We start from the raw sequence: 26,237 nt of genomic DNA on the forward strand, positions 1-26,237 counted from the left end.
TGATGCAAAGAGCCTTGTGCAGGCTTCCTGGTGGGGGGGACTGGTTCCTGACCACTGGTGGGTGGAGCTGGGTCTTGTCCCTCTGGTGGGCACGGCCGTGTCAAGGGGTGTGTTTAGTGGGTAGCCATGTGCTCAGGAAGACTTTAAGCAGCCTGTCTGCTAATGGGTGGGGTGGGGCTGTGTCCATCCCTGTTGATTGTTTGGCCTGAGGCGTCCCAGCACTGGAGCCTACAGGTTGTTGGGTGGGGCAAGGTCTTGGTGACAAAATGGCAGCCTCCAGGAGTGCTCACACCAAAGAGTACTCCCCAGAACCACCACTGTGTCTTGTCACTGCACTGAGCCACAGCTGCCCCACCACCACCTCTGCAGGAGACAGTCCAATACGAGCAGGTAGGTCTGGCCCAGGCTCTTTTGAGGTCACTGCTTTTTTCCCTGGGTCCTGGTATGCACAAGACCTTGTGTGTACCCTCCAATAGAGGAGTTTCTGTTTCTCCCAGTCCTGTGGAATTCCTGCGATCAAACCCCACTAGCCTTCAAAGCCAGATTCTCTGGGGGCTCCTATTCCGGTTGCCAGACCCCCAGGCCGGGGAGCCTAACGTGGGGCTCAGAACTTTCACTGTTGTGGGAGAGCTTCTGTGGTAGGTATAATTATTTTCCATTTTGTGGGTCACCCAAATTTTGTGGGATTTGATTTTATCGCAGTTGTGCCCCTCCTACTGTCTCACTGTGGCTTCTTTGGATGTAGGATATCCTTTATGGTAGGTTCCAGTGGGGTTTTTTTTTTGTCTATGGTCGTTCAGCAGTTGTTATTTTGATGCTTTCCTAAGAAGAGGTGAGCTAACGTTCTTCTCTGCCATCTTGACTCCATCTCCTCTGGCCACCTCTTTTGATTTTAAAAGTAATGGTAACCAAGATTGGTTCGAGATGGCGGAGTAGAAGGACGTGTGCTCATTCCCTCTTGCGAGAGCACCGGAATCACAACTAACTGCTGAACGATCATCGACAGGAAGACACTGGAATTCACCAAAAAAGATAGATACCCCAGATCCAAAGACAAAGGAGAAGGTGCAATGAGATGGTAGGAGAGGTGCAATCACAATAAAATCAAATCCCATAACCACTGGGTGGGCAACTCACAAACTGGAGAACAATTATACCACAGAAGTCCACCCACTGGAGTGAAGGTTCTGAGCCCCACGTCAGTCTTCCCAACCTGGGGGTCTGGCAACAGGAGGAGGAATTCCCAGAGAATCGACTTTGAAGTCTAGCGGGATTTGATTCCAGGACTTCAAAAGAACTGGGGGAAACAGAGACTCCACTCCTGGAGGGCACAAAGTAATGTGCGCACCAGGACCCAGGGGGGAGGAGCAGTGACCCCCTAGGAGACTGAATCAGACCTACCTGCTAGTGTTGGAGGGTCTCCTGCAGAGGCGGGGGACAGCTGTGGATCACCGTGGGGACAAGGACACTGGCAGCAGAAGTTCTGGAAAGTACTCCTTGGCATGAGCCCTCCTGGAGTCCACCATTAGCCCCATTAAAGAGCCTGTAGGCTCCAGTGCTGGGTCACCTCAGGCCAAGCAACAGGGAGGGAACTCAGCCCCACCCATCAGCAGACAAGCGTATTAAAGTTTTACTGATCTCTGCCCAACAGATCAACACCCAGCTCTACCCACCACCAGTCCCTCCCATCAGGAAATTTGCACAAGCCTCTTAGATAGCCTCATCCACCAGAGGGCAGACAGCAGAAGCAAAAAGAACTACAACCCCACAGCCTGTGGAATGAAAACCACATTCACAGAAAGTTAGACAAAATGAAAAGGCAGAGGACTATGTACCAGATGAAGGAACAAGATAAAACACCAGAAAAAGAACTAAATGAAGTGGAGATAGGCCACCTTCCAGAAAAAGAATTCAGAATAATGATAGTGAAGATTATCCAGGACCTCGGAAAAAGAATGGAGGCAAAGGTCGAGAAGATGCAAGAAATGTTTAACAAAGACCTAGAAGAATTAAAGAACAAACACCTAGAAGAACTAAAGAACAAACAAACAGAGATGAACAATACAATAACTGAAATGAAAATATACTAGAAGGAATCAATAGCAGAATAACTGACGCAGAAGAATGGATAAGTGACCTGGAAGACAGAATGGTGGAATTCAATGTGGTGGAACAGAAAAAAGAATGAAAAGAGATAAAGACAGCCTAAGAGACCTCTGGGACAACATTAAACTCACCAACATTCGCATTATAGGGGTCCCAGAAGGAGAAGAGAGAGAGAAAGGACCAGAGAAAATATTTGAAGTGATTATAGTCAAAAAGTTCCCTAACATGGGAAAGGAAATAGCCACTCAAGTCCAGGAAGTGCAGAGAGTCCCAGGCAGGATAAACCCAAGGAGAAACATGTCAAGACACACAGTAATCAAACTGACAATAATTAGAGACAAAGAAAAATTATTAAAAGCAAAAAGGGAAAAATGACAAATAACATACAAGGGTACTCCCATAAGGTTAACAGCTGATTTCTCAGCAGAAACTCTACAAGCCAGAAGGGAGTGGCACGATATATTTAAAGTGATGAAAGGGAAGAACCTACAACCAAGATTACTCTACCCGTCAAGGATCTCATTCAGATTTGAGGGAGAAATCAAAAGCTTTACAGACAAGCAAAAGCTAAGAGAATTCAGCACCACCAAACCAGTTCTACAACAAATGCTAAAGGAACTTCTCTTAAGTGGTAAACACAAGTCAAGAAAAGGACCTACAAAAACAAACCCAAAACAATTAAGAAAATGGTATTAGGAACAAACATATCGATAATTACCTTAAAGGTGAATGGATTAAATGCTCCAACCAGAAGACACAGGCTCACTGAATGGATACAAAAACAAGACCCATATATATGCTGTCTACAAGAGACCCACTTCAGACCTAGGGACACATACAGACTGAAAGTGAGGGGATGGAAAAAGATATTCCATGCAAATGGAAATCAAAAGAAAGCTGGAGTAGCAATACTCATATCAGATAAAATAGACTTTAAAATAAAGAATGGTACAAGAGACAAGGAAGGACACTACGTAATGGTCAAGGGATCAATCCAGGAAGAAGATATACAATTATAAATATATGTGCACCCAACATAGGAGCACCTCAATACATAAGGCAAATGCTAACAGCTATAAATGAGGAAATTGACAGTAACAGTAATAGTGGGGGACTTTAACACCTCACTGACACCAATGGACAGATCATCCAGAAAGGAAATAAATAAGGAAACACAAGCTTTAAATGCCACAATAGACCAGACAGATTTAATTGATACTTATAGGACATTCCATCCGAAAACAGCAGATTACACTTTCGTTTTTTTATTTTTTATAAATTTATTTATTTATTTATTTTTTACTTTTGGCTGTGTTGGGTCTTCATTGCTGAGCGCAGGCTTTGTCTAGTTGCAGAGAGCGGGGGCTACTCCTCGTTGAGGTGCACAGGCTTCTCACTGCAGTGGCTTCTCTTTGTTGCAGAGCACGGCCTCTAGGCACATGGGCTTCAGTAGGTGTGAAACATGGGCTTCAGCAGTTGAGGCTTGCGGGCTCTAGAGCACAGGCTCAGTAGTTGTGGCGCACGGGCTTAGTTGCTCTGTGGCACGTGGGATCTTCCTGGACCAGGGATCGAACCGTGTCCACTGCATTGGCAGGCGGATTCTTAACCACTGTGCCACCACGTAAGTCCCTACACTTTTTTCTCAAGTGCACATGGAACATTCTACAGGATCGACCACATCTTGGGTCACAAATCAAGCTGTGGTAAATTTAAGAAAACAAATCATATCAAGCATCTTTTCTGACTACAACGCTATGAGATTAGAAATAAATTACAGGGGAAAAACGTAAAAAACACCAACAAATGGAGGCTAAACAATACGTTACTAAATAACCAAGAGATCAGTGAAGAAATCAAAGAGGAAATTAAAAAATACCTAGAGACAAATGACAACGAAAACATGACGATCCAAAACATATGGGATGCAGCAAAGGCAAAGTTCTAAGAAGGAAGTTTATAGCAATACAATCCTACCTCAAGAAACAAGAAAATCTCAAGTAAACAATCTAACCTTACACCTAAAGGAACTAGAAAAGGAAGAACAAACAAAACCCAAAGTTAGTGGAAGGAAAGAAATCATAAAGATCAAGAGCAGAAATAAATGAAATAGAAACAAAGAAAACAATAGCAAAGATCAATCAAACTAAAAGTTGGTTCTTTGAGAAGGTAAACAAAATTGATAAACCTTTAGCCAGAGTCACCAAGGAAAAGAGGGAAAGGACTCAAATCAATAAAATAAGAAATGAAAAAGGAGAAGTTACAATGGACACCACAGAAATACAAAGCATCATAAAAAACTACTACAAGCAACTCTATGCCAATAAAATGGACAACCTAGAAGAAATGGACAAATTCTTATAAAGGTATAATCTTACAAGACTGAACCAGGAAGAAATAGAAAATATGAACAGACCAATCACAAGTAATGAAATTGAAACTGTGATTAAAAATCTTCCAACAAAAATAGTCCAGGACCAGATGGCTTCACAGGTGAATTCTATCAAACATTTAGACAAGAGCTAACACCCATCTTTCTCAAACTCTTCCAAAAAATTGCAGAGGAAGGAACATTCCCAAACTCGTTCTATGAGGCTACCATCACCCTGATACCAAAACCAGGCAAACATATCACAAAAAAAGAAAATTACTGACCAATATCATTGCAGAATGGAGATGCACAAATCCTCAACAAAGTACTAGCAAACAGAATCCAACAACACATTAAAAGGATCATACACCATAATCAGGTGGGATTTATCCCAGGGATGCAAGGATTCTTCAAATCAATCAATGTGATACACCATATTAACAAATTAAAGAATAAAAAGCATATGATCATCTCCATAGATGCAGAAAAACTTTTGACAAAATGCAACACCCTTTTATGATAAAAACTCTCCAGAAAGTGGGCGTAGAGGGAACCTACCTCAACATAATAAAGGCCATATATGACAAACCCACAGCAAACATCATTCTCAATGGTGAAAAACTGAAAGCATTTCCTCTAAGATCAGGAAGAAGACAAGGATGTCCACTCTCGCCACTCTTATTCAACAGTTTTGGAAGTCCTAGCCATGGCAATCACAGAAGAAAAAGAAATAAAGGGAATACAAATTGGAAAAGAAGAAGTAAAACTGTCACTGTTTGCAGATGACATGATACTATACACAGATAATCCTAAAGATGCCACCAGAAAACTACTAGAGCTAATCAATGAATTTGGTAAAGTTGCAGGATACAAAATTAATGCACAGAAATCTCTGGCATTCCTATACACTAAAAATGAAAGATCAGAAAGAGAAATCAAGGAAACAATCCCATTCACCACTGCAACAAAAAGAATAAAATACCTAGGAATAAACCTACCTAAGGAGGTCAAAGACCTGTACTCAGAAAACTATAAGGCACTGATGAAAGAAATCAAAGATGACACAAACAGATGGAGAGATATACCATGTTCTTGGATTGGAAGAATCAATGTTGTGAAAATGACTATACTACCTAAAGCAATCTACAGATTCAACGCAATCCCTATCAAATTACCAATGGCATTTTTTTACAGAACTAGAACAAAAAATCTTAAAATTTGTATGGAGACACAAAAGACCCCGAATAGCCAAAGCAGTCTTGAGGGAAGAAAACGGAGCTGGAAGAATGAGACTCCTTGACTTCAGACTCTACTGCAAAACTACAGTAATCAAGACAGTATGGTACTGGCACAAAAACAGAAATATAGATCAATGGAACAGGATAGAAAGCCCAGAGATAAACCCACGCACCTATGGTCAACTAATCTATGACAAAGGAGGCAAGGATATACAATGGAGAAAAGACAGTCTCTTCAATAAGTGGTGCTGGGAAAACTGGACAGCTACATGTAAAAGAATGAAATTAGAACACTCTCTAACACCATACACAAAAATAAACTCAAAATGGATTAAAGACCTAAATGTAAGACCGGACACTATAAAGGTCTCAGAGGAAAACACAGGAAGAACACTCTTTGACATAAATCACAGCAAGATCTTTTTTGACCCACATCCTAGAGTAATGGAAATAAAAACAAAAGTAAACAAATGGGACCTAATGAAATTTAAAAGCTTTTGTATAGCAAAGGAAACTACAAACAAGACGAAAAGATAACCCTCAAAATGGGAGAAAACATTTGCAAACAAATCAGTGGACAAAGAATTAATCTCCAAAATACATAAACAGCTCATGGAGATCAACACTAAAAAAACAAACAACCCAATCAAAAATGGGCAGAAGACCTAAATAGACATTCCTCCAAAGAAGACATATAGATGGCCAAGAAGCACATGAAAAGCTGCTCAACATCACTAATTATTAGAGAAATGCAAATCAAAACTACAGTGAGGTATCACCTCACACCAGTTAGAATGGGCATCATGAGAAAATCTACAAACAACAAATGCTGGAGAGGGTGTGGAGAAAGGGAACCCTCTTGCACTGTTGGTGGGAATGTAAATTGATGCAGCCACTATGGAGAAGAGTATGGAGGTTCCTTAATAAACTAAATATAGAATTACTATATGACCCAGCAATCCCACTACTGGGCATATACCCAGAGAAAACCATAATTCAAAAAGACACATGCACCCCAACGTTCACTGCAGCGCTACTTACAATAGCCAGGTCATGGAAGCAACCTAAATGCCCATTGTCAGATGAATAGATAAACAAGATGTGGTACATATATACAATGGAATGTTACTCAGCCATAAAAAGGAACGAAATTCAGTCATCTGTAGAGACGTGGATGGACCGAGAGACTGTCATACAGAGGGAAGTAAGTCAGAAAGAGAAAAACAAATATCGTATATTAACACATATATGTGGAATCTTGAAAAATGGTACAGGTGAACTGGTTTGCAAGGCAGAAATAGAGACACAGATGTAGAGAACAAACATATGGACACCAAGGGGAAAAAGCAAGGGTGGGGTGGTGGGATGAACTGGGAGATTGGGATTGACATATATCCACTAATATGTATAAAATAGATAACTAATAAAAAAGAAAAACAAAACAAAACAAACAAAAAAGCAACAGTAACCTCTAGGATAAGAGAGTCCAGGGAGGAGAGGCCACAGAAAAAAAAATGGAACTCTGGAGAAGTTCCAAGTTAAAAGCTGGATGAACTCAGAGAGCTGGGCCTTCCTTGCCTCTCTCTTATGGAAAATCTTGTGGAAGCTTCACAGGAGTGATATTCTCAGCATCACCACTCACGCTGCACAGCTACAATCCGCCTTTGGGCACAGGCATCAAGGTAAGTGCAGTAGCCACACATTATGGCCCCCTTCCTCCTTACTGAATATCAGTATTTGCTGAAAAGAAACATTCATCCCAGCTCGCGCCCACAGGCAGCTTAGCGCATCGGCCCATCGACAGCGCTTCTCTGCACGAGGCCTGGAGGAGCTGGCCCCACCTAACACACTTCATGTTCCAAAGCCAGTATTACAGCACATTCTACCCCTACCGGGTGACCTGAAGAAACACCCAAGATGAGTGTATATGTGGGGTATACGATGGGAAGTAAACTCAGGTCCCAACAAGCAGGCCTGTGGCTCCTTGAAGAGGGGAAGAAGAGGTAACAGAGTGCTAAGGTTTGGGCCACCTGGTCTTTCATCTCTCTACCAACCTCATGTGCTAAGGATACCTCCAAGAAATAAGCACCCCCCCACACCCCCAAATAACAGCAGTGCACATTTTGGCATTTACTATGGGCTATGCACACTACCTACATTCAGTCCGTTGAATTACCAGAGAGCCCCAGGACCTGGTCATCGGTCTTCTTACACATCTACATCCTCCCTCGCTGACCTCATCTAGTTCCATGGCTGGAAATACCTACATGCTGACAACTCTCAAACCTGTATCTCTAGCTTCATAGTGCAAACGGCCTTCTCGACACCTTGCCTTGGATGTCAATAAACATTCCAATCTTAACATGTCCAAAATCAAACTGTTAATTTCTGCCCTATTCCGGGAAATGCTCTATATTCCAAATCGAATGACTTCTCCCCATTTTTATTATTATAACCCTAGTCCAAGGAATATCTCTATGCTTGTCTGCTGCCTTCTGTTCTTTTTCTCCCACATGTTCTAAAATGTAAATTATATTATCTCCCTGCTTAATTCCCTCCAATGGAGTCCCACTGGATGCAGAGTAAAATCCAATCCAGGCAATCTATCAAGATTGCCTCTGTAGCAGGGCTTTGAACTTGCTCTTCTCTCCGCCTGGAACTGTTCTTCCTTATTGTTACATGATAACCCCCTTTTCAACATTCAGCATCTTCACTCCAATGACACCTTCTCAAAGAGACCTTCAAGGTCTCCCATATCTTATTTTTGTGCTACCGTCTGTGTTGTTCCTGACTAACAGTGCCTGGTAAGTAGCAGGAGCTCAACAGACTGCTGCAGAATAAATACTCTTCGTGAAAGTCCTGTGGGGAAAGAGTTACTATCCCCATTTTGCAAATCAGGAAGGTGAGGCTTAGAGAGGTTATGTAATTTGCCCAAGGTGAGAGAGATGATCTATGCCCAGAACCTAAGCTAATATGTTAACTTTCTGTTCTTTTGGGTGAGGGAAGAATAGTACTTAGAGAGCTCTTCTGGATAATCTTCACATCTGTAAGTGAGAAACAGGTCTATTTATCTGGATCCCCAAGGCAGCAGCTTTCCAATAGCTTGCTTCTTGGATTACAGGGAGAAGGGTGGCAGTACAAGAGGGCTTAGGGATTCTTCTTTTGATTAGCCCCAAGGGACTGAAACAGAAATATGGTTAATATCATTCTGTAGCACCTGTGGTCACCACTTTAGAATCCAATGTGAGGACTGTGCTCTAGTTGAAAAAGGGCTTTTTTTCCTGCTATTTAAAGACACCACTGAGTATTTTGGGGTGTGACTGAAAGTTTCATATTAAAATAATTATTTCAGTAAATATTACTAAGGAACAAGTTTTGAAAAACTGTGAAAGAAAAAATATCTATGAATGCACAATCAGAATGCACAGGTGAACACACTGTATTTAAAAAAAAAAAAAAAACAGCTGGTAAAACAGAAAAGGTTGAGACTGAGGATAAAAAGAAGAGAAACCAACAGGTAGTTAAGCAGCATTGTAACTACAAGGGCAGGCTGTCCCTCCTGAGTAGATGGAAACAACGGAGGCGGGTGCTGAGGTTGTTCCTTTGAGTCTCCCAGGCATGGTAAGAGATTAGCAAAGACTGTGACCATTAACTAATCCCACCCCTATCTCCACTGCAATTAATTTGGTATCTAATCTTTGCTACTCTTGTTTTGTCAAATGAACATAATTACTGCCATCTAGAAAGAATGACAGATCATCACCAAGTCGGCTGATACTAAGGTTAATAAGCCTACATTTTAGGGTAAACTTTTACCTATGGGGTATCTACAAACCTTGAGAGGCTATCACTGGCTTTCTCTCACCTTGCTTTACACAGGGATGGCTTTGTAATTTCCTTCGCTTCAGATCAAAGTGCATTTCTCTAGATTTATTTGGGATATCCAATTTTGAGATAAAAATACAATATGAAAAAAATTCTGTGAAACAGTGCATGTGCAAAGCTTCTCCAGGTGGGGTGTTCCTACCCCAACATGGCCAGGGAAAACTTTCTAAGGTCAAAGGTAAGTGATATATCAAGAAGAAACCCCACAGTGGAAACTAGTGGGCAAGTGCACCAGCTTCCCCTAAAGTAGCATCTTCCTCTGTAGGAGAGTGAATGCCGCCTCTCAGTTTCTTTATTGCCAAACAACTCTATAGAGTCTTGCCTGAGGAATCTAAAACTGAACAGTAAACCTGCATCCATTAGTTCCACCTCCCCTAGAAGAAAACCCTGCTCCTCCTCTTGCCCAACCTGTGTCAATTATTAGGCCACAGTCTAGACAAACACCCAAGCTAGAAACCTGGAGTCATACTCTCAGAGGCTGGACCCTGGACAATGAAAGAAATACGTCTCTTTGCCTTTATATGGGCAAGGCCTAATGCTAGGTCCTAACTCACTTCAAGAACACAAAACCCAGGCTTCCCTGGTGGTGCAGTGGTTGAGAATCTGCCTGCCAATGCAGGGGACACGGGTTCGAGCCCTGGTCTGGGAAGATTCCACATGCCGCGGAACAACTAGGCCCGTGAGCCACAACTACGGAGGCTGCGCGTCTGGAGCCTGTGCTCCGCAACAAGAGAGGCTGCGATAGTGAGAGGCCCGCGCACCGCGATGAAGAGTGGCCCCCGCTTGCCGCAAAGAGAGAAAGCCCTTGCACAGAAATGAAGACCCAACACAAATAAATAAATAAAATTTTTTAAAAAAGAACACAAAACCCTGAGTCTCTGGAGGCTTCATAATACAATACAAAGGTACATATAATTTCAGTTATTTTTAGGGGTAACGTATTTTGGGGCATTTTATCTGTTAAACATTGCTCCATATTTGCTTAGAAAAGAATAAAAAGCTATGGGGTATTCTAAATTAGAAAACATCTTAACAAAAGATTAAAATGAGAGACTTTGAAAGAAAACAACTAGCCTGGGATTATAAAATTATAAGCACAGGAAATGATGCTTCTAGGACTCAAATTAATCCCAGTAACTGGGGCTTGGGTTTTAATGCATACAATGGGGGAAAGTATGGAAAGGACCGAGTAGAATTTCTAGAAGGTATAGCCATGGACATTAAAGCTTGATAAATGAGTTAAATAGCAGATTAGACACAGCTGAAGAGAGATGTGATGTAAACTGAAAGAAGAATCTGCAAAGAAAGGAGACAGCAGTGGAGAGAGGCATAATAACAGGAACAGATTAATTCACACCTCTCATCATTTTTATGGTATATATGAATTAGTGTTTTCATCATTATTCCCATCAAATTTAGTTCTTTAATTCCACAGATACCTCACTCGATTCAATGAGATCATGCACATAAGATGTTAATACAATGCTTGGCATCAAGTAAGTTCTCTATAACTGCTAGCTGTTCTTTCTATTGGTCTAAGGGGATTTGAGCAGGCCACTTGGCTTCTCTACACCTCAGCTTCCTCAGCTGTAAGATGGGGATAAGAGTTGCCCTGACTATCTACCAGGGTTGTTACAGACAGCTAATAGGAGGATGAACGTGAAACTTTTTTAAATTGTGGAGAGTAACAGCAGTTGAGGGGTGGGCTCGGGGAGATGTTGGGGACTGAGATAATGATGTATAATTTCCCTCTCTCTCCATCAGAGCAGAGCTAATTGGGCCAAACGTATGGGTCTGTGTGCTCCATGGCTATGTGATCACAGCACCTTCCTGAGTACTTGTTTTTATGTTCAGCACTGTGCTTATTAAGCCCATTACCACCACCTAGCCACACTCTTCATACTGAAATCCGTATCTGACATTTCTAAGAGTGATTTATGATTTTAAAATTTTTAGTATTAAGCTCAAGAACTTTCTAATCTTTATCCCATACCTTTTCGGATGGTAACTGGAGACTGCACAGCCTTTCTTACTGCCACTTTGGCTCCACCAGCTTTCCTCTGTATGGTAAAAGTAGCAGTTCCTATAAAGACAGGCGAACTTCTTTAGCCTTCCATATGCACCTTTCATGTTGTAAGTTCTTTGAGGACAGAAATCTTCTGCTTAGTAGGGGCCCAATAAGTGGTGGTTGATTTGAACCAAGAAAGCAAAACAAAAATGCAGACGAAGGAAGGGAAAGTCTACTTTGAGACTTGGTATCCTTATAGCACAACCACGGACCTTTCTCATATGGCAAATGTGCCCTGACAACATCTCTGGCAACTGGAAAAGCCAGGCGTATAAGCCTATTTCCAGTAAACACCTAGACAAAATGCGAAGAGAATGATCAACTAAGGTTTCTTAAATTCCAGGATTAGTAGCAACCATTTACTGTTTATGTCACGCAAAATGTTTTACTTATGATCCTCAACAGCTCTATGTGGTAGGATTTAAAAAACATATCTGAGAGCACAAAGTAAGCGGCAGAGCTGGGCTATGAACCTAGGCCTGTATGATTTCAAAGGCTAGACCTATTGTTTATGCTTATAATGCCTCTCAGATACTTATTATATAGTCCTCATATATTGTTTTTGACAGAATTAAACACAAAACAAGCAAAAAAAAAAACAGAAAGAAAACCCTTAAATTTAACAGTTTGCGCGCGGGGCTGAAGAAGTTAGGCAAAAACTGTATACTGCTTTATAGAAGACAGATAGTTGGGACTTCCCTGGTGGCACAGTGGTTAAGAATCCTCCTGCCAATGCAGGGGACACATGGGTTCGAGCCCTGGTCCGGGAAGATCCCACATGCCGTGGAGCAACTAAGCCCGTGTGCCACAACTACTGAGTCTGTGCTCTGGAGCCCGCGAGCCACAACTACTGAGCCTGCGCGCCTAGAGCCCGTGCTCCGCAACAAGAGAAGCCACCGCAATGAGAAGTCTGTGCACCACAACGAAGAGTAGCCCCTGCTCGCTGCAACTAGAGAAAGCCCATGTGTAGCAATGAAGACCCAATGCAGCCAAAAATAAATAAATTAATTAATTTAATTTAATAAATAAATAAATAAAAGACAGCAACATAGAGTCAAACTCAAAGAATTTTCAGGAAAACTTCTTTTACAGAAGAACTGCAGGGAATTTTTAAAGCTTGATGGAGCCTCACTTCCCACCTGTGCAACAACTGAACTTGCCCCAGCGGGCTCACGTTGTCTGTATCACTGACTGGAGGAGCCCGGTTTCTCCCACTGCCGCTGGATGTTGTCAGGGGAATGGCTGGGTTCTGGATGTGGCAGAGGCAGTCAGGGCGGTCAGTGTGTTCACACTCCCTCAAGTTGCCTCTCCTACCTTTGCCTTAGAGGTCCAGGAAGCTGAGTGACAGGTCGGCTCAGATAATAGTTAGGCATATGGTGTTCTATGACACAGTATAAACACTACAATACCTGCCCAGTAATGTTCTTGAACAATAATCAGTTTATAAATAGCTATTTTTAAGCAAAAAAGCTAAACAGCCTTTTTTTCCCATTTATCCAGTTATTCAATTATTTCATTTGTTCAATGTGAAGCGGTAATACAAGATGTAGGGAGTGTTGCTACCCTCAAACATTTAGTCTATCCTGGGACAAAACCAAGTTTATAAGTAACTACAACATAAGACCTGTTGCAGTAGTGCCTCAAGAGGGGCAGAAACACGTGACTGAGGGTTCAGAGGACAAAAAAAATAACTATATTAGTTACCAATGCTACTATTTGTCTCTAATATTCACAACTACCATGCAAGTTAAGTATTAGCCAGTTTAAAAATGAAAATATGGATGTTAAAATTCATTACACTGGGTTGGAAGAGCTAAAGAATTAAAATTAGGGATGTCTTCCAAGACACGGAGGGGAGGCATTTAAGGTATAAGGGAAATTTTCAAGGCAGGAATGGGAGCACACAGCATGTGTCTGGAAAACAAGCCTGCAAGTGCTATGGGTCATCCGGATTATATGCGGAAAGGAGGCTAAGGAGGCAGAAGGGGAGGACACCTTAAAGGCCAGGGAGAGGGTGTGGACTCATCTGTGTGGGGTACGGGTCACTGAGGACTTCTGAGTCCCTGGGCAGCAGCAGCACCTCATCAAGCACAGCTCAGCAAGGACAGGTAAGGGGACCACAGAGGGCCAAGGCCTCAGCCCGGCCAAGTGCAAGGTAACAATACAGGCCTGACATTGGGCAGGTCCAAGGAAAAGACATATTTCCACATAATCCAAGACTTTTCCATCTGACATTAAGAAACCATGATTGAAGTATAAAATCTTTTCCAATTTTGGATATTTCTTCTATTTAATTTTGGTAAATGTATCAGGTATAAAATAAAACTTAAAAAATTTTTTTAAATGGTTACTATTTTGAAATTCTAGTTTAAAAAAGAACAGTGTTTTCTTATTATAATTCATCAATCAAAAGCAAGAGTTAACCAAACTATAAAGTTTCATCAAAAAGACTGCAATATATGGATACTTCAATTTTCTCAGTTAACATGCATACTAAAGTTCAGGTTCTAGGTGTGGAGGCTCTAGACCCAGACTGGGTTTAAATCTAGACTCTACCACTTCCTAGATATCTGATCTTAGGCAGTTATTTCAACTTTCTCTGCACTGGCCTTCTCTTGTTTAAAATGGGAACATAATAGTACCTTTCTCGCAGAGTTGTAATTCAAGTGCTTAAATGGAACCTGGCACATTAGTTATTATTATACATTCTTAGCTGTATATATGTATACTACATGTTAACTATGATTATACATTTTTAAACAAATAAGTATGTTTTACTTTAGTAATCAAAACCCAAATATGACAAAATAAACTAAAGGAAGGCTAGTAATGAATAACATACTATATCTTCAAATGTGGAAAAGAATATTCAAAAAGGGTAAAAACGATATTATTTCAACCTGCGCCTGTTCTATTCCTACTCTATGATATATCCATCCTGAAATGTATCAGAACTTGATTTGTAAAAATGCCTACATCTTTAGCCACACAAAAGACATAGATTCCCAAATAAGTCATATCACACAGAATTGACTGTTCAAATTCTATTACAAAAAGGCCATTAGTTTAAAAAGATCCCTAGGCTCTTCTCATTTCAAAGCAAGAGAACAAAATCCCAGTACCGCTAACTCTTTATCAATCCCTTGCATTCTGCTGAAATAGAAACTGCTTTTCACTAAGATTTACAACTTTTACTAATGAAAACAGAACTTTGGAGACAAGAAAGAATAGGTCCAAATTACACAAGATAAAAAAAAAAGTTTTCAGTCTTACCACATGGCCAAGGTGAGCCTTGAGTTTGCCCCAAAGGTCTCCCCTTTTGGGTATAACTTGGTTTGATGGATATATATCTGACTTTTCCAGGTCTATGTATTGGAAAATTGTGATCATGTCGATTCTCTCTAAAGTAGAAATTACACAGTTATTGTAATAGAATCTTCTATCAGTGATAAACTACAATATTTCAAAAGATGTAAATTCCAGTTCAGATTAATACATTCATTTTGTACCTCAGTGATGCATTTAGTATATAATTCTCCTCATATCTCAAACTTCACTCATTTTTTTCCAAAGAAATTGTTTTTATCTCTCTATCCATTTCAAATGCTCTATACATTCGGCAGTTATTTATGTATTAAATACCATGCATTATTCTAGGAAATATTCAAGGAGAGTCTCTGCTCTTTTGATTACACCCCAAATGACACACACACAAGTAATCTGATTACGTCTAGCTTTGTGTCCGGTAGCATTTCCTCTAGGCTCTTAAGTTACATGATTATGTTTACAATCCTAATCAATTATTTTGTCAAAGGTGGTAATTTTTAACAACACTATACTGGCAGTTCATTTCCTCCTTATGGGTCATTAACAAATATAATTCTGTGTTTGTTTGCCATATATAAGAAACTTTACACTTGGGTACTTTTCTTTAGTATCTATGTTTAATTAATTCTTGCCTAATGAACTAATATCCAAACCTAATGCAGGTCATTAATTTAAGAAGAAACATATAACAGTATCTACAATTGAATCAGCAATAACTGGGTGGGAAGAAGAGGAAGAAGTGGTAAGCTGGTGATGACTGTCTGTTTCTACAAGAATGGAGCCAAGTAGAGAAACAGGGGAGCAGTTAGGAGGCAAATTACAGAAGGAATTATTAACAAAAACTACAGAAAAGAAGAAAACAGGATTGAATGGATATAAAAATTGTATTAGTCATACAGAAGTGCTTTGTTATATCTTAATTAGAGATTTAATGCCAATTTTGTCTTTTTCCTTGGTGATTAAAACTAATGAAGACCTCATAATTATGGCACCATTTTCCCCTTCACTTTATTATCATAATTCAGAACAAGTCCACTGAACGTGAGTCACAACAGCGCTTCACACTTATCACGCTTGACATAACCTTGCCAAATGACGTGCCAAACCTTGTCTTACCCTCTTGGAGAAAGGGAGCGTTGCCTTCTGGGAATTTGAGCAGGTCTGGGTTTGTTAGGCAATGGTTTCTGTGCAGTTGCTGGAAGCTGTACTGATTCAGATAACAGTTCATTCATCAGACTGTATGCTTGTGAGATTTGACGACTATAGTGGTCAGAGAGTAGCAATCTTTAGAGAAAGAATTAAACATTTAGTAAAAGAGTCACTTTCAGTTCATATTTCTAGAGGGAACATAGTGTTCAAAGACCACCTAGCATTTATTTTCTTCAATGCATTTCAACACAAATTCAAATTTCAGATTTCTGAAAACCATTAGGAGGTATTATTAAAGGCATCTGTAGTTATGGCCTTTGGGGTATTTTCAAAATGCACATACATATCTGGATTGGGAGAGGGAGGGGAATAGCAGAAATAAGGTATAAAAATTGAATGGAATAAATAATATTTGAAAGCAAATTCCAAAAAAGGCTATTGGAGTCTAATTATTTTCCTTGCAGTTAGCTCCCATAATTTTCTGTTTATCAACAAAAAAGGGACTACTGTGCAAACCAGAATCCCTAAGGCATTATCTATGGCCTCGAGTGAGCAAGCAAGAGAGAGAATGATCAGGGTGCAACCACCAAACTCACCTGTCTTTTTCGTGCTTCATCTTTTGTCTCAGCCTGATTTCCCTTGAGGTCATGTAAAACTGCACAAGAAATAACCAGTTAGTTCATTATTGTTCAGTTCAAATAATTAAACCATTATGACCCTTGGAAAACATGAAAATTCCACTAATATGTTTTAATAGGAAGTTAAAACATAATTTTGTTATTTAGGAAACAGTACAAAACACTGTCATATTTGATGAAGCTTCCTACCCCAGCACAAAATATGAAAATGTTAAATTAAAGCATCATGTAATTAAAATAAAATCCAATTTAATAAATGGAATGCAAAGTCTATTTTAGTAGTTAAACTAATGTATTTTCTCAAAAGGAGAGATCCTTATCAGCTGCATTTAAAATGGAAAATAGGAACGTTTTAAGGATGGAGACACCCATACTTTGTACTCTGTCTTATGATTAATCTCACCAAGAGCTTGGTTGATAAAAGCAGAAATGAGTCAGACATTTAAAACCATCACTTTAATGTTTTAAAATGTTTACCAGAAACCTACTATAGTGGGTTCATTGTGACTTGTAAACTCTTCAAAACTTATGCACCATGGGGTAAACTGGCCAACATCAGCTATATATGTCTTATTCCAGAACATTAAGAGTTACTGTTGAATTACTAATGAGGATAAGTCCTTTCACATACAATGGATTCACTTTCTCAAGGTCCTATACAGTAGTCAACAATAATTTAAGGTCTTACTGATTTCTGATAAAAATGAAAACGAAAATTTTAATTACATTAACCCCTCACTAGTTCCATACCTTTACCCAAATAGAAGCTAAAAATAAACAATTATCTGCGATACTGAAGATGTCACAAAGTCTATGAACAAAACAGTCCCAATGCCCTCAGAGTTCATTTATTCTAAATTTGGATACAATTCTAACCGTCTGGGGAATCTGCTTGGCTGACAGGGAGGGCGATATGCAAACTCACCCTCCGTGGGGTGGAAGAGCACACATATACACACACACTGTAAGATTCTGGTCTTCGAGTAGCCCTGAAGGTCATTACCATGTCCCCAGAGCTATCAACAAAATGTTATCTAACATCAGCATGCTCTCTCCAGACACAGGTAAGTAAATTACACTCTTTAAATAATAGTTCACCTACTTTTGCACCATTTGTGGTGAAATGTGACAACCTTATCTGGAAAATTCACTTACAGAATATGTTCCCCTCATGATGCTGAAATAAAATGAAGTGCTATTATATTTTATTTCAGATGACAAAGTAAAAGATAAACTATAATCCTAGTGTAATCTAAATGTGAGTTTCACAGTTATGTAATCATCAAAGTAACATTGCTTTGTTTCACCTTCTGAAGAAAAACACTTCTGACCTGACCATGGTGATGTCCATAGTCAGGGCTCAGGAAACGAAAGATGACAGTTTAAAGGACAGTTGAAACACACACACAGAAGGGCCACTGTTCTGTTGGTTCATAACTGGACCATACTTTAATAGATTTTTTTGTAGATAACTTATGGAGAGAAAATTGATTTTTAAAATAGCTTTACTACACACACAGTTGTTCAACTGCCACTGACTTTCATTGAAAATTAAGGGAGTGACTCCAACTGGTCACCCAACCCCTCGACCTCTTCATTCGATTAAAATGCTAGAGCCACGGGACTTCCCTGGCTGTCCAGTGGTTAAGACTCTGTGCTCCCAACGCAGGGGGCCCGGGTTCAATCCCTGCTCAGGGAACTCTATCCCACACGCAGCAACTAAGAGCCCGCATGCCGCAACTAAGACCTGGCACAGCCAAATTAATTAATTAATTAATTAATAAAAAATAAAATAAAATGATAGAGCCATAATTAGCCTCAGGGAGAAAAAATAATTTAAGATAGTTCAATAGAACATGGTTTGTAGAATTCCCTGCTACATTTTGTTAAGGTAATTTCTTAACTTTTCCAGACTTAAGTAAAATGCTGACTTTTCTATCAAATAAAAAAATGCATCCAAATTATGTTAATCCTTTTCTTGAATACTTGCCAAGAAAAAAATTACAGATATTCTGTGATAATTCCATTACCCTGGATACTGCAGACTTACTGGGTTGCTCCTGGGGCAGAAAGGATGATGTTCTTGCCCTCTCTTCTCTGCTAGCTGAGTTAAGTACTCTGCCATTCTTTCTTTTCGTTTTCTTTTCATCCAGACTTGAATCTCTTTTCTCTCCTTCTCAGTTCTTTGTGGACGTCTACCAGAGGAATGCTGAATCCTAAGAAATTTAACCAGCAGGGCATCACTTGATGTTAAATTTGTTATGGAGATAAAAAGTATCACAACTAAATACTGCTTCTTTGGACAGATTCTGCCCCATCTTGAAGAGTCATACACTCATGATGTCTAATCAACTTGCTACAACCTGTCCCCTGAAATCCACTGACAATGATCTCAGGTCACTGACAGCCTCTTCAGTCTTCATCTTACTGCACTTCTCTATAAATTTGGTACAACTGGCTTCTCCTTCCTGCTTTAAACTCTCTCTTACCTGGGTCTTTCTCTAACTCTCAAAACATGATGCAGCCTCTTAAATTGGTGCCTTTCTTCTCTGCTCACCATGAGATATTAATGTCTTTAAAGGTTCTGGTTTGGATTTCTTCACTTATAATCTATTTCTGGACTATCTCAATCACTTCCAAAACTTATACTACAGAGATGACTTCTAAACTGATGCTTCTCTGGATCTGGCCTCACGTTCCTGCCCAGGCCACACCTCCCAAGGGCTGACTCAAGCTAATGACTGAGCGTGGCAGGGATGTTGTGGCTGGCCCCGATCTACAGAGACAGGACTCCTCTGATGGGCGATTTTGGCATGATGTCTCACCACTGACCCAGCTGAAACACGCTTAGAGCTATACTATACTCTGGGATTGCTTACCCAACCCTCTCTCCTTCACAGGCAGCGGTCAGAACTGCATTGGGGTCTGATGCCTCGCCCCACTTCTGATTTTTCCCTTCACAGGCATTTCTCTCAGTAAATCTTTTGTACATCTAATCCCATCTTGGCTTCTACACAAAGAGTACTGAGAGTGGCCCCAAAAAACAGGTGCTGTAGACGGGGATTTGGGGCAGACTCATCACCCAGTATGCGAAGAAGACACCATCCTAACTGGAAGATGGGTCATGGATACAGATGATATGGCTGATACTGAACACCTGCTTTCCTTCTGAGAGACTGGACTCTTTGTACATGCCAGGCAGAGGGTACCCTACCCAACCAGCCCCCAATGAATGAATAAGCCAAAAGGCATATGTATCCCAAAGAAGCATTAGTAGAAGAGGCAGCCTTCATTCTATCAGGAACGAGTTCTTGGCCCAGGAAAGGCTACAAGGAAAAACATTTTAACCTAATGTTCCAAGGAAAAGCTATTTAAAATGTATTCTAAGGGTTCATATTTAGGGTAAAGTACTACGAAATAAATCATTAATCCTTCTAAGAAGAAATAGGATTAAATTTATGTTGTACTAAGAGTGATGAGACCTTGGGAAAACTCAAAGGATACAGATGTGCTGTATTAGTTAAATAAACCAGTCTATATATATTAGAGGAGGGGGAGGAATGACACATACACATCACAAAATGTATTTACAAAGAAAAAAATCTATTTTAAGCTTTGAATTTGTTTCTTAAAAAATCAGAAAATTAGAAATCAATTAGAAATCAAATACAGGAAAAACAAACTGTAAAAAACACAAATACATGGAGGCTAAACTGCACTGCTAAATAACCAAGAGATCACTGAAGAAATCAAAAAATAAAAAAAATACCTAGAAACAAATGACAACAAAAACACGATGATCCAAAACCTCTGGGATGCAGCAAAAGCAATTCTAAGAGGGAAGTTTATAGCAATTCAAGCTCACCTCAAAAAACAAGCAAAACTTCAAATAAACAATCTAACCTTACACCTAAAGCAACTAGAAAAAGAAGAACAAAGAAAACCCAAAGTCAGTAGAAGGAAAGAAATCATAAATATAAGAGCAGAAATAAATGAAATAGAAACAAAGAAAACAATAGCAAAGATCAATAAAACTAAAAGTTGGTTCTTAGAGAAGATAAACAAAATTTATAAACCCTTAGCCAGACTCATCAAGAAAACAAGGGAGAGGACTCAAATCAATAAAATTAGAAATGAAAAAGGAGAGATTACAACTGACACTGCAGAAATACAAAGGATCATAAGGGACTACTACAAGCAACTGTATGCCAACAGAATGGACAACCTGGAAGAAATGGACAAATTCTTGGAAAGGTATAACTTTCCAAGATTGAACCAGGAAGAATTAAGAAAATATAAACAGACCAATCACAGGTAATGAAATTGAAACTGTAATTAAAAATCTTCCAACAAACAAAAGTCCAGGAAGAGATGGCTTCACAGGCGAATTCTATCAAACGTTTAGAAAAGAGTTTTAACACCTATCTTTCTCAAACTCTTCCAAAAAATTGCAGAGGAAGGAACACTCCCAAACTCGTTCTACGGGACCACCATCACCCTGATACCCAAACCAGACAAAGATATCACAAAAAAAGATAACTACAGACCAATATCACTGATGAATATAGACACAAAAAATCCTCAACAAAATACTAGCAAACAGAATCCAGCAACAGATTAAAAAGATCATACACCATGATGAAGTGGGATTTATCCCAGGGATGCAAGGATTCTGCAATATACACAAAACAATCAATGTGATACACCATATTAACAAATTAAAGAATAAAAACCATATGATAATCTCAGTAGATGCAGGAAAAGCTTCTGACAAAATTCAACTCCCATTTATGATACAAACTTTCCAGAAAGTGGGCACTGGGGGAACCTAACTCAACATAATACAGGCCATATACGATAAAGCCACAGCAAACATCATTCTCAATGGTGAAAAACTGAAAGCATTTCCTCTAAGATCAGGAACAAGACAAGGATGTCCACTCTCGCCACTCTTATTCAACATAGTATTGGAAGTCCTAGCCACAGCAATCAGAGAAGAAAAAGAAATAAAAGGAATACAACTGGAAAAGAAGAAGTAAAACTGTCACTGTTTGCAGATGACATGATACTATACATAGAAAATCCTAAAGATGGCACCAGAAAACTACTGGAACTAATCAATGAATTTGGTAAGTTTCCAGGATACAGCATTAATGCACAGAAATCTCTGGCATTCCTATACACTAACAATGAAAGATCAGAAAGAGAAATTAAGGAAACAATCCCATTTACCATCGCAACAAAAAGAGTAAAATACCTCGGAATAAACCTACCTAAGGAGGCAAAAGACCTGTACTCAGAAAACTATAAAACACTGATGAAAGAAATCAAAGATGACATAAACAGATGGAGAGATATACCATGCTCCTGGATTGGAAGAATCAATGTTGTGAAAATGACTATACTGCCCAAAGCAATCTATAGGTTCAATGCAATCCCTATCAAATTACCAATGCCATTTTTCACAGAACTAGAATGAGAAATTTTACAATTTGTATGGAAACAAAGAAGACCCCGAATCTTGAGAAAGAAAAACGGAGCTGGGGGAACCAGGCTCCCTGACTTCAGACTATACTACAAAGCTACAGTAATCAAGACAATATGGTACTGGCACAAAAACAGAAATACAGATCAATGGAACAGGATAGAAAGCCCAGAGATAAACCCACGCACATATGGTCACCTTATCTTTGACAAAGGAGGCAAGAATATACATGGAGAAAAGACAGCCTTTTCAATAAGTGGTGCAGGGAAAACTGGACAGCTACATGTAAAAGAATGAAATTAGAACACTCCCTAACACCATACACAAAAATAAACTCAAAATGGATTAAAGACCTAAATGTAAGGCCAGACACTATAAAACTCTTAGAGGAAAACATAGGCAGAACACTCTAGGACATAAATCACAGCAAGATCCTTATTGACCCACCTCCTACGGTAATGAAAATAAAAACAAAAATAAATGGGACCTAGTGAAGCTTAAAAGCTTTTGCACAACAAAGGATACCATAAACAAGACGAAAAGACAACCCTCAGAATGGGAGAAAATATTTGCAAACTAATTAACTGACAAAGGATTCATCTCCAAAATATACAGCAGCTCATGCAGCTCAATATTAAAAAAACAACCCAATCCAAAGATGGGCGGAGAACCTAAACAGACATTTCTCCAAAGAAAATGTACAGATGGCAAACAAATACATGAAAAGATGCTCTCAACATCACTAATCATTAGAGAAATGCAAATCAAAACCACAGTGAGGTATCACCTCACACCGGTCAGAATGGCTATCATCAAAAAATCTAAAACAATAAATGCTGAAGAGGGTGTGGAGAAAAGGGAACCCTCCTGCACTGTTAGTGGGAATGTAAATTGATACAGCCACTATGGAGAACAGTATGGAGTTTCCTTAAAAAACTAAAAATAGAACTACCCTATGACCCAGCAGTCCCACTACTGGGCATATACCCTGAGAAAACCATAATTCAAAAAGAGTCATGGACCACAATGTTCATTGCAGCTCTATTTACAATAGCCAGGACATGGAAGCAACCTAAGTGTCCATCGACAGATGACTGGATAAAGAAGATGTGGCACATATATACAATGGAATATTACTCAGCCATAAAAAGGAACGAAACGGAGTTATTTGTAGTGAGGTGGATGGACCTAGAGTCTGTCATACAGAGTGAAGTAAGTCAGAAAAAGAAAAACGAATACTGTACGCTAACGCATATATATGGAATCTAAGAAAGTGGTACTGATGAACCAAGTGGCAGGGCAGGAGTAAAGAAGCAGACGTAGAGAATGGACTTGAGGACACGGGGAGGGGGAAAGGTAAGCTGGGATGAAGTGAGAGAGTGGCATGGACATATATACACTACCAAATGTAAAATAGATAGCTAGTGGGAAGCAGCTGCATAGCACAGGGAGATCAGCTCAATGCTTTGTGACCACCTAGAGGGGTGGGATAGGGAGGGTGGGAGGGAAGCTCAAGAGGGAGGGGATATGGGGATATATGTATACATATAGCTGATTCACTTTGTTGTACAGCAGAAACTAACACAACCTCGCAAAGCAATTATACGCCAATAAAGAGGTAAAAAACAAAACAAAACACATAAAATATGGTCAATTTTAAATATTCTTGAACCATAAACATTTTAAGCAGGTTAAAAATGAATTATTCAATGATTACCTGGAGATGCTCCTCGCCTGTTGTTCTGTTAAGCCAAGCTCTTCACTGGAAACTCCATCTTTTGTTATAAGGTCATTGATAATGTCTGCAATATCAGTCAGTTCACTCATCTGGAGTGGATCTACTGAAACACTTCATTCCCAAATGCAGTATGAGAGATATAAATCAATATCTACAACTTAATTACATTAAGCAAAAATGAACATGTAAAACTATGCTCTCCAAGAGTATAAATGAACACAAAAAATGATAAACATATAACTAATTTCCTTCTATTGCTTTAATTCCAGTAATCCTCAGTGGAAAAGCCTAATCATCAATAATTGATAACTTCATATGCACTCTCAAAGGAGCAAACATAAGGCCTAGGGGACAACTGGGACAACTAGGACAACAACCTGTCCTGCCTATGGAAATTTAATACGTATGTAGTAAAAGAAAATGTAGCAAGTGTAAGCTACTGTATTCTAATGACCTATGCTGAACAGTAAGGGATACAATATAACAATCCTCAGTTTCTTAAAACAGGAGGCCCCACCCTGGGGCTGTGGACCACTACCCTGCTACCGGTCCGTGGCCTGTTAGGAACAGGGCCACACAGCAGGAGGTGAGAGGTGGGTGAGCGAGAAGCTTCATCTGCCGCTTCCCACCGTTCGCATTACTACCTGAACAATACCCATCCCCCAGCCCCGACGTCTGTGGAAAAACTGTCTTCCAAGAAACCGGTCCCTGGTGCCAAAACGGTTGAGGACTGCTATCTTAAAACACCCCATTCCCAATGGGAATTACATTCCTTTAATCCACAAAAAATATGTAGTGTAGAAGTTTACATACATATGAACAACAAAATTTCCAGAACACATAATTTATACCTAACTTTAAGTAAAACTGTGAATTAATTCTTAAGATATTTACCTCTCAAATAATTCATCACTGTTATTCACACCTTAAAAAAAAGAAACATTACTATTAATAAAAATTTCAGGTCAGTTTTTTCTATTTTTGATTATTAACCTGATCTAGAAATTATATATATAGAAACTGAAATATTTTTAAACCTCCATTTGGTAGTGAATATTGTCTACATTTTAAGATTATTACTTTTCTATCCAGAGTACTCTGAATAATACATTTTAGGAGGTACAATCTTTCTTTGCTTCATACACAGTTCAGAATACTGGAGTGAGATTTACTAAAAAAACAAAAAACAAAAACTTCTGATGATCTAAAAGGAATACTTGTGGGAAAATATCTAATTTAACTACAAGAGCCTTTACTTGGAAGAATATGCCCCAAACAGTAATTTTTAAACGTTGTCCAATATTAACAACACGTCTTTAAAGCAAAACACTTGGTCTACTCAATTTTCTGTATGTTTAACCCTCAAAGAGAATTGAGTTAATACAGGGAAAAGTGTCCTGACATCTCTTGTCAAAAACACTTCCTTGTTAAGATTTTCTTATCCTAAGATAAAGCCACCCTGCCTCTAAGACTTAGAACATCCACATTTTTTTTTTTTTTTGGTTTAAGGCCCATGTTCATCATGTCCTTTATTATATCATCCATGCTCACATGTTTTTAATATTAAAACAATTTTGCTTTCTTAAGCACATGTTGTTTTGTTTGTTAATCCTCAAATCAAGAATTTTACATTATCTTTGCTCTCAGAGTCTGGTCATTTGCGAGTTCTTCGATAATGGTGTACATATAGGCTAACGAGATATAAAAGATCTGACTAAGAAATGAAACGGATTCCTTTCATCAAAAGGCAGAGAAGTGTTATATTCAAATAACTACTTTTAAAAGTAGTTACATAGGAAGATTCTATCCTTACTTCATTTTCAAACCATTTTTGGAACTTGTTCTTTGGGACAGCCTTCACAATTTACTAAACACAATGGATCAGCTTCATTCCTTGATAGTCACAATTCCTTTTTTTAAAAAATTCCAAGCAGTGACACTGAGCCTGATCATCTACTTCACTTATCAGAAACACCTCTGAATAACTTATGGCTGTTAACAAAAATTAAATCCATTCTCAGTGACTAAATTATTTGGCACTTATATGAACACTCAGAAGAAATTGCTAAGAAATGAAAGTCAATTTCAAAAGAGTAAATTTGAGCTATTTGTGAGCACCAGAAGTAAAGGAATGACTGTACATCTTTCCAAGAAGCCAACCTTGGAGAAGAAAACACCCATTAGGGCATCTAAATTCTGCACTTCTAAAAAAATACTAATTAGGTTTCTTTTTTA

General features: G+C 39.2%; 1 protein-coding gene across 9 annotated transcripts in view; it reads right to left on the minus strand.

The window, feature by feature from the left end:
• CPLANE1 (ciliogenesis and planar polarity effector complex subunit 1) overlaps window positions 1-26,237 on the minus strand; it is a 131,707-nt gene that overhangs the window by 7,355 nt on the left and 98,115 nt on the right. For all 9 annotated transcript variants that reach the window (XM_082382116.1, XM_082382123.1, XM_082382124.1 and 6 more), the window contains 7 exons: window positions 24,897-24,927; window positions 23,982-24,113; window positions 18,830-18,995; window positions 16,738-16,796; window positions 16,109-16,276; window positions 14,939-15,066; window positions 11,591-11,680 (listed from right to left, as the gene is read on the minus strand). In XM_082382116.1, the coding sequence (XP_082238242.1) occupies window positions 11,591-11,680; window positions 14,939-15,066; window positions 16,109-16,276; window positions 16,738-16,796; window positions 18,830-18,995; window positions 23,982-24,113; window positions 24,897-24,927 (774 nt within the window). The remainder of the gene's footprint in view (window positions 1-11,590; window positions 11,681-14,938; window positions 15,067-16,108; window positions 16,277-16,737; window positions 16,797-18,829; window positions 18,996-23,981; window positions 24,114-24,896; window positions 24,928-26,237) is intronic.

Source organism: Balaenoptera borealis, assembly GCF_965194805.1.
Source record: "Balaenoptera borealis genome assembly, chromosome: 2".
NCBI lineage: Eukaryota > Metazoa > Chordata > Mammalia > Artiodactyla > Balaenopteridae > Balaenoptera > Balaenoptera borealis.